Here is a 10,368-nt window from a genome sequence, read left to right on the forward strand (position 1 = left end):
CTCTCTACATGGGGCTCCCCTTGAGGAGCACCCGGAGGCTCCAGCTAGTCCAAAATGCGGCCGCGTGGGCGGTGTTGGGAGGGACTCGTCGCTCCCATGTAACACCGCTGCTGCGCGAGCTGCATTGGCTGCCGGTGGCCTTCCGGGTGCGCTTCAAGGTGCTGACCATCATCTTTAAAGCGCTCCATGGCATCGGACCCGGATATCTTCGAGACCGCCTCCTGCCACAGATTACCCCCCATCGACCTGTACGCTCCCACAGAGTGGGTCTCCTCAGGGTGCCGTCAGCCAGACAGTGCCGGCTGGCGACCCCAAGGGGGAGGGCCTTCTCTGTGGGAGCTCCCACCCTCTGGAATGAACTGCCCCCAGAGATCAGGGTGATCCCTGATCTCCCTTCCTTCTGCCGCGCCCTTAAGACATGGTTATTCCAGCTTGCGGGACTGGCCTAGGGGAAACTTTTAGAGGGGGTTTTAATTATAATTTTAATTAGACCAAATTACAAATATTTCCCTTTTAATTAATTTTTAAACTTGTAGTGTGTTATTTTTGTATTTTTACGCGGTTGTAAGCCGCCCTGAGTCCGCAAGGAGAAGGGCGGGATATAAATTTAAATAAATAAATAAAATAAAATAAATAAATAAAGATAAACCCACAAAACAGTGAAAGCAAATGACTGATCAATATATTATCACTAGAATCAGTTGAAGAACATGCTGTGTTAAATCTGAAGACAATCATTTAAACACACATGCATATCTACACACACACATACACACACACACACGCACATAAAAGCCAGCATCGAGAAACAACAGTATCATATTTAGAAGTGTAAGAGCTAGACCAGTGATGGCGAACCTTTTAGAGACCGAGTGCCCAAAAACTGGCCCCGCTCCACCCACCATCCCGTGCTCCGCCTGCCCGCAGGGCCACTCACCGCCTCCAGAGCCCGCCGCAGATCACCCAGGCAGCCCAGCAGCGCTATGGCACGCCCTGCAGCATTAGCTGTGCACAATGGGGTGTGAGGGCAGAGTCTTATCTACGCTGCCTGGCTGCCATGTCCTTGGCTGCGCTGCTCCGCGTGGACCACGCTCAGGAGCGTCTCTCCTTCAGGGGGGCTGGAGAGGAGGTCGCGGGGGGCGAGGCTGGGGCAACGGCACATGTGCCCACAGAGAGGGCTCCGAGTGCCGCCTCTGGCACCCATGCCATAGGTTCGCCACCACTGAGCTAGACCCTTGAAACTCAGCACTTAAGTATAAAAAAGGAATCCTCCCAAAATAAGAGCAAAGGAGTTTTGTTGGCAAACATCCTGTTAAATATTTAATTTCTTGCTTAAAGATGCTTAACTAATAGTTTTTCACTGTCATTTTTAAAAACAAAATATATCTGTCCTTCCTCCCTCCCTCCCTCCCTCCCTCCCTCCCTCCTGGAGAAATAGGAGAGAAAATTTAAAATCAGAATGGTTAGTATTCAGATTAATATTTAGATACCTGAAACACTTGGATATACTATGTTTTACAACTCCATTTACTTTTAGAAACTACTTAAAGAAGCACACATACAGGATTGTCTTTTACGATTAGAATTTGATCCCTCTTTGTTACTTTATATAAAGTAATGTTTACTTTAGAGCCTGGAGAATTTTTTTAAGAAGCTGAGTTTTGAGCATGGAACATTTTTTCAGCTAAGGGTATGTGACGCAAATGAAGATAAATATAATTATAAGCCTGTATTAAAACAGCAGTTCCAAATATGTTTGAATGCCAACAACAAAAGCATCAGCTTTATAGAGGGAACAATGAAATCATTTCAGTTGTTGGCATACAGGTGATGGGGGAAAGGGAAAAGCTGTTGCTGTCCCCCCCCCCCAAAAAAAGGCAAATAGAAAGGGAGACGTTCCTACTAGAAACTTTTTGTGAGGAAAGAAAGGGTTATTAATTTAGAAGTGCAAGAAATCTACTTCATAACTATAGAACCACTTTTTTCTATATGTAATGAAATTTGAGATTTGGACTGAGAGCATCTGAAAGGAGAATTCAAGTAAGTAATCTTTGCAGAATTTCAGAAATACTTTCTATGGGAGACTTTTAGTTGGAAATCCAAATCACTAATAGAAAACCAGAATGAGACATTATCAATGTAAATCCAAAGAGACAAAATGATTACTAGGGCCAATAAAAAGGCTAAAACTTCTCTGAATGTGTATCTATGAACTGGCAGTCTCAGGGGACCCAGCATTCCTTCTAGCATTTAAAGATTTTATGCTTCCAGGGTGATTTATGGGGTGTGGAGAAAGTGGATTTGGCCATGACAGTGACTGCATTAGGCATTTTAAGATGTGACTGTGAGACCCTTCAAAAAGAGGCTGCTCAGACTGGTGTGTCCAGTCAACAAACACACATTGAACACAAATTAGTCATGTATAAGTGATGCTGCTTATTACATTCTCCTTTACTCTAGGATGGTTTCTACTACCCTTACTCTAGCTGGGAAGTTGAGCCTATTTCTTATGAACTATGCCACTTACAGGCAAGTAAGAAAGATGCCTTTGATAGAAGTATACAAAAATTGTTACCTAGGGCCTAGGCAAACGGAGCTGAATTTTTTTCTGATAAAAAATAAAGCATTTGACAGTGGCTCAAGCAGACACCTTCCTAATTCACCTGAGTATTTAGAGATGAAAAGGAGGTACAGCATAGCAGTTTTGCAATATTTTGTTATTTATTTTATTTATTTATTTATTTAATTGAATTTTTACCCCGCCCTTCTCCTTGCGGACTCAGGGCGGCTGACAGCCTGATAAAAACAAATACAAAAAATACCCCAATACTATCATTAAAAAACATAATTAAAATGAAATATATTATACCAATCTCTTGTTTTTAATTGTTGATTGGGAGCTGTCCAGAGTTTGCTATAAGATGGGTAGCTATATAAATGTTTTAAATAAATACATTCCTATCATAAAATCATATCATCAGTCTCTTGGCCCAAATGCCCAAAGAAACAGCCAAGTGTTTAGAACTTTACAAAAAACTAACATGTTTGAAGCCATCCAGATCTATGTGTGTGCAAAATATGTCTATCAGAATTACATGAACCATAAAGGCATTTCTACAAATAAATATGAATGCTAGAAACTGTAACTTTGTAAAATGTTGGCTTTCCAGGTGGTTAGGCAGCTTGCCAAGTGCCAAGAGAGGCCACCTGCTTACTTTCTAAGTTCCTGTAGGGGTAAATTGAAACTGACAAACCATTCCCTATAATTAAATGCATGATACTAGATGAAACTGCACTCTGTCTTTTCACTAGTCAACTTCTCAAAGTCTTTTCTGTATGTTAATGAGGTTAAGCAGCTATGGGATCCAGTTCTAACAAATTGAATCCAGTTTGCTATAGTGAACAGGATCACTAATCTTGAAGGCAGCTGCCTGACATTCCACTCATAATGTCATATAACACCTAATAAGTGTGGCGACTATGGAAGGCTACTGTCAAGCCAAAATTAAGAACTTGGTTTCTTACAGGAATTTCATAATTCCTCAATGGCTCCCTCCAAAGGTTACAAACCCATCTGCTCAGAGATGTTTGAAGCCTGACACCTAGTTTCAAAGACTAAAAACCTTTCAGGCATAAATATAGGAAATAATTAGGGTGAAACTGGGACAAATGCATTATAGGGATGAGGTGGGGTGGAGGGAACCCACAGAAAATCCAGATAAACAGATCACTGAATTTATCATTATTTGTATCAGAAAGCTCAATACCTGAAACAGTACAGTTTTTATAGTACAAACTGGAGCAGGGCATGTAAATAAATGTTATGTTTCTACTGTAATAAAATCCATGTACCCCTGAGCTAACCTTTTCAGCACAAAAGTAATTTAATATTCTTACCACATGAAAAATGATCACTATGGAGTAATGTAGCTGTCAAAGCTCAGGTCATATTTTATAAAAAAAAGAACTTATTTATGTAAAATAGAACTCCTTTTAAAAGACCACAGTAATAAGAAAAAAAATCACTTTTCTCTGCCCCTCCTTCTCAATGTTTACACCATACTTGAAAGAGAAAAAAAGACTGCATATCATGTTCACGCCATGGACAGTGACATAGAAGTGAATAGCTAACACTTTTTTTAGCAATGTGTATACAGATTACTTACTGTATACACGCTATATTAGTGATCAGCATGCTTGAAAATTAGGGCACAAGGAGCATGACACTCCTTAGAGGGGAAATAATCTGGGAAAATAATAATATAACAAATATCAAGAGTCCTGCTATCTCAGACCAAAGACCTCTCTACTTTAGTAGGCTGTTTTCCCCACTGGCCAATGAACGATTGTGGAAAGCCTAAAAACAGGCTACGCTGTCCAAAGTTCTTTGCAACTATTGTTCTTCAGAAAGCGATATCCAAAGATATGTTTCCTCCTGGAGATGATGTGGATCATAACAGAAGACCACTGCTGACTTCTCCTGTAATTTTTCTACCCATCCCTTATCATCAATACAAAAAGGAAACTGTGTTTCTAACTCTGCAAGATAGGAAAATTAGTCATATTCTGCTTCCTCATATAATTAGTAAACTATCATCCTCCATGACTATTAAGAATTCTTTCAAATATCCATAGATATTCAGGCATTTACCCCTTTGAAATAGTGTCCTGTGCCTAAATTTTGGATTTAGCAATGTGTATACTACATCTCCGAGTTGATCCCAAACTATATTCATAATGTATCACAATGGGAAGTAAATATATTAAAAGTAGTAAACTATAATTACATTTCAATGTAACTTAAAATAAATCTAGGGGTTTTTTCCCCCCCATCTACCTAATTCTCACTTCTAATCCTGCTGCTCATTGATCTACAACATATTTCACCAGATGAGTGGAGCTTTTCTATGGAAGAAATTCAAACTCTAACAAATTAACTTGGATAGCTTGATTGGATGTATTTTATGTAATTTCTTCAATATCTATTAAACTGTGTAAAACTTATAAAGGAAATAAATCTGTAGTATATTTATGTAAATGTTGTTCTGATTGCAGAAGACCAGAAACTGAATTTCTCCTAGCCACCCTTAAGCCCCTCTAAGTTACAATCTGTAATTTATCTTAAGGATAATTAATTTTCAGAGTAATATGTGTTCATAGATGTGGTAAGATTATATTAAACTATTTGATTCACAGCTCGCATCCTTACCAAATATGAACAAAAGATCAACATTAAGTAGGGAGTGTGATTGCTCACTTTTGTTTTTGTTGTTATTGTTTACAAAACCTAACCAAAGCACAGTTAAATTTCAAATATGACAAATTATGATCAACCTTTGGTGTGGAAATGAAACATAGAAGACTCTTCTGCCCTAAAATATGTATCTTTTGTTAACAATGAAATTGTCTGATTTACCATGTTAGTACAGGAGTTTTTAGAGTCTATCTCTGCGCTCAAGTCCAGCCACTTCAGACTATCTCTGATTGGTATATGATACTCTCTTCCTCTGTGTGATAAAAGTGAGAAAATATGTCAAGGTGAAAATGGGCAACAAATGCTCACTCTAACTTGGTGAGAAGATGATTTGGATTTCACTTTAGACAGCAAAATGAGTTGGATCAATACTGAACTGAATTTCATTTTAAGCTGATGGTTGGATAAATCTGTAGTGAAAAATAGGCAACAACTCATATACCTGTCAACACTGTTGCGTCAATCAGAACAGAAACTGAGAATGGTACAGGTAGTCCTCAACTTCTGACTACAAGTGAGCCCAAAATTTCTGCTGCTAAGTGAAACATTTGTTAAGTGAGTTTTGCCTCATTTTATGGCCTTTCTTGCCACAGTTCTTAAGCAAATCGCTGTAGTTGTTAAATTAGTAATACAGTTGTTAAGTGAATCTGGCTTTCCCATTGATTTTGCTTGCCAGAAGGTTGTAAAATGTGATCACATGAATAGTGCAACTGTCATAAATACAATCCAGTTGCTGAGCATCTCAATTTTGATCAAGTGGCCATGGGGATGCTGCAATGGTCATTAAGTGTGACAAATGGTCGTAAATCACTTTTTTCAGGGCCACTGTACCTTTGAACGATCACTAAACAAATGGTCATAATTCGAGGATTATCTATAGTTGGGGAGAAGGAGCCCACATGACCATTCCTTCTTTCATCAGCAAGTAAGAAAGGAAAACGCTATGGGATGGATTCTTCCTACTCGTGTCAACCTTTACCCGAGTGATATTTTTGGCACAGCTGAATACCCACTAATATGGAACTGCAGTAATCTATCAACAAAATAACAGCTGTCTTTAACTACAAGCAATACCAGGCAGCGGAAGGGAAAGAGGAACATATTTTATCAAGTGGGTCTTTAAGTCAGAGGACGCATAATCAGTACACACACGGCATCTGAGTTTGGAATGAAGTTTTGTCACAATGGATACTTTGAACGAATTTCTTCTAGGAGATGGTGTGAGCATGTCAATTATTTTTCTGAACACATTAGATCAGGATCCAATCTGGGTCGGTCACCGGGACCAGAGGTTTTTTTCTGAGCTTTTGGACTCGTGCTGGAGCCCATCTTCAGGGAACTTGTGACAGCAGCAAGAATTATTTTATTCCACATAAAACTTAGAAGTGATGAAAGACGGTATCTTGCTGAACAGTTTGTACTCATGTAATCATTTTGCACTTGTTTGCCCATAAACTGCATTGGAATTTTAATATTTGAACCTAAAAATATCTAAGATTCCATTTGCTGAAAGGGGTAGATGAGTATTCACATCTCAAAATCACCATCTAAACCTCTAAAGATTGCATGCAAAAACAAGCATAAAGGAAAGAATAAAAATAATTGTGTTACAGAAATTGATATTCTGTATACACACACACACACACATCATGTACACAGATACCAAACTTACCTTGGGTGAACAGGCAGTACATTTGTCAAAAGCTAGGCTGACAGGAAGAACATTATCAAATCTTGATAAAAAACCTCGGATCTGTCAAGACAAGGGATATATATATAATATAGCAGCATTTTGAAATCAGCAATATTGCCCTGTCTAAATTCCTTGGGTCCCATGTTATTAAGAAAGTGCAGACAACTTGTACAGTTTTGATGATGAAAGAAGGCCTTTTCTACAGAAACTGAGGGCACAGTTATACAGATTGGATGATTGCATGTAGTGTGATTTCTCTGTCGACAGACACACAGCACCCCCTGGAGTATAAACCTCTTGCAGAAAGGGACTGGAGGAACTGTGTGGGAAAAAGCTGTTACTATATATCAGGAGTCTCCAAACTTGGCCGCTTTAAGACTTGTGGACTTTAACTCCCAGAATTCCTCAGCCAGCATGGCTGGCTGAGGAATTCTGGGAATTGAAGTCCACAAATCTTAAAGCCGCCAAGTTTGAAGACCCCCTGCTATATATCCATGTAGTTAATTCTCAGAGAAAAAGGAAGCTTACTTTCCTGCTGTTCGAAACTAGTCAATTCTGAATAGTATAGAACTATCAGTTGCAAAGCCCTCAAATTTAATATGGTAATATAATTTTCTTGCCCAATAAAGGATTCAACCTTTGCATTCTATCTCTTTTAGTCTGAATGGGTAAAATAGCAGTTATCAATCCAGCAAATCTTTGCTCCTTGATAGTCACAAGGTGGGGGTGGGGGTGGCAGGGAGGAGGTGTCAAAAAAGTTGGCCATAAGTGCATGATCCAAGCTCTGCCCCCTTTTGCACGTCCAGTGTTTGCAAAAAAAAAGAGTCGGGGTTTTGATCATATGGTTGCGATCACCATCTCAACTTTTATGCCCCTTTTGTGTATATCTTTTAAACTTTATTCTTATTTCCCCTGTAATCTATGAAGGCTCATTAATCCTGCACAGCATTTCTACAGTACTTCTCTGAGCTACTGCTATGCCGATTTTGGCTCTGTTCTTGTTGATACTGTCCATTTTCATTACAATTCGGGTCTTCTTTTGGTTTTAGGAATATACATTGCCCACAATTGCAACCATGTGAGGTGAATAGCCATCTAATTAGCCCTCGATTTATGACCACAATTGGGATTGGAACTTCTGTCATTAACCAATGCAGTTGTTAAGTGAGTGGTATCAAATTTTATGACCTTTTTTGACAAGATCATTAAGCAAATCATATTGCAGTAATTCTGGCTTTTTTCCTTGATTTTGCTTGTCAGAGAGTGGCTGAGAAGGTGTCAAATGATTATCATGTGATACCGGGACAGTGTATCCAGTATACAGTAGTGGCCAAAATTGTGGAAACCTGATTGGCTCTCTAAACACTCATGCTCATTGGCTACAATCAGATGAAGGAAAGCTACCTGATATCAACCTAAGCAAGTTGTGCTTCCTTTTTCTGGTTATTTGGCTATAACTTTTCATAGAATACAGATAACTGAACAAACTTTGTTGTAGTACATTCTTGATTAAATTATCTTTCCATTGATATATAATTTTATGGTACTACTTCCCAAAAAGTAGTGTTATTAGCCATCAAACCTCAAATGTACACTTTTCCCCAAAAGTTTCCACAATTTTGGCCACTACTATAAATACATGCTGGATGCCAAGGATAACTAAAGCTAGTAGTCAGGCACATAGAGCAAACTGAGTTACCCAACTCAGTCAAACACATTTTAGCCCAAGATACCCTGTAAGCTAAAACTGACACTTAGGGATGGATAAAGCTCTCTCATAACTATCAAACAGTGATATTATGCTTGCTCAAAAATAACCCCAACTAAGTTATAAAAGGCTTACTTTCTGTTAACACATCAAGGTTTGTAATTTTCTAATAAACATATCCTCAATTTATTTAGAGTCTCAGGTTGCTTAAGTAAGGTATGCTGTCCGTTTCCTGTTTTCTTTAGTGGGAGAGCATGGCAGCCACTGTGTAACAGAGAAGGTCATGCTGTGCCAATCAAAGAATGTAAAAAAAAACCCTGCCAAAAACAACTCACAAAAATCAAAACATTAGGAAATGCTAAGGCACCGGGACCTATTTTTTAAAATTACGGTGCTATGCATTTGTATTTAAATTGGAAACTTGCTGAGCATTCAAATAGTAAGATTCTGATCCATAGCAGGAGACCTTTAAATAATAAGAATAAGAATATAGTTATGAATGAAGAAAAGAGAGAGAGAGAAAGATGGACTTAATTAGATTATGGTGCACCATCTTTATTTCTCTTAATTCATACAAGCAAGAAAAACAAAAAGTTCTGAATCAAAAACTGTTCCCTCCCCCTCCTGGCACTAATCCTAAACGGATATGTTATCCACAAAGAGAACTTGGATAGCATTACATCTTCTTAGCTAACAGGAAACTAGTTGTTGATACAAATGTGTAGGGGGGAAGAGTGACTATACAGGATGAGATTTTGTAATGTAATTGAACTTTATTTTGGAAGTGATCTTTGCAACAAAAAAAATGACATTATTTTTACTGCTCGGCCAATTTCACTCTATTTCCTTGTGCAACAAAGCAAAAACATCATTTTAAAAATGTTAACAACGTAGGTAAACAACAACTTACATTGTTGAGTAAAATAGTTAAGTAAAAACAATTAAAATGCGCCCAAAGTCCTGATGTAAACCAATCATACTTCCAAACATCAAGAGGAGGAGCAATGTGAATAAGCAATGTGCTTAATGATGCAGGAGGAAGAATGAATTACTAAATACATGTAGTCCTTGACTTATAACTATAATGTACTCTGCCCATCATGGCCATACGTTGTGAAGGTTGTAAAGTAAGGTTGGTCACCCCATTTTCTTTTATGTCCATTTTTTGCAGTAGTTGTTAAGCGAACCAATGTTTCACTATGGGAGCGGTTTTGCTGGAAACTGGAAGTAAAAGTTGGTTTTATAACAATTAAACAGTGGAACACCTTGCCTCCAGAAGTTGAAGATGCTCCAACATTGGAGGTTTTTGAGAAGAGATTGGACAACCATTTGTCTGAAATGGTATAGGGTTTCCTGCCTGAGCAGGGGGCTGGACTAGATGACCTCCAAGGTCCCTTCCAACTGTGTTGTTCTGTTACATTCTGTTTTCAGCAAAACCATCATAAAAATGTGGCCATGTGACCGTGGGACATGGCAAACAGCTGTAAATGCGGCTGTGTTGCCAAGCAGCAATGGGGGGGGGGAGGCTGTTGGAACTCCAAATGCTTGCTATGCCTCTGATTCTACATTTTTGTGCAAGTGAAAAAACAAATCAGGATCTTTAAGTTTCCTATCAGTCACAGTTAAATAATGTAAGCAAGCCAGGATCAGAAGCCAGCCTTAATGAAGCTTTGAAACTGGCTTATTTTTGAAAATGTATTCCAAAGCAATAGG

The 10,368-nt window shown here is 38.6% G+C and overlaps 1 protein-coding gene across 1 annotated transcript in view; it reads right to left on the reverse strand.

Annotated features, from left to right (window-relative positions):
• The window catches only part of ATG7 (autophagy related 7), a 99,464-nt gene that overhangs the window by 64,564 nt on the left and 24,532 nt on the right, over window positions 1–10,368 (reverse strand). The window contains exon 16 of the mRNA XM_029284301.1: window positions 6,927–7,007. Within this exon, the coding sequence (XP_029140134.1) occupies window positions 6,927–7,007 (81 nt within the window). The remainder of the gene's footprint in view (window positions 1–6,926; window positions 7,008–10,368) is intronic.

Source organism: Protobothrops mucrosquamatus, unplaced genomic scaffold (genome assembly GCF_001527695.2).
Source record: "Protobothrops mucrosquamatus isolate PMUCROS unplaced genomic scaffold, P.Mucros_1.0 scaffold_120, whole genome shotgun sequence".
NCBI classification, from domain to species: domain Eukaryota; kingdom Metazoa; phylum Chordata; class Lepidosauria; order Squamata; family Viperidae; genus Protobothrops; species Protobothrops mucrosquamatus.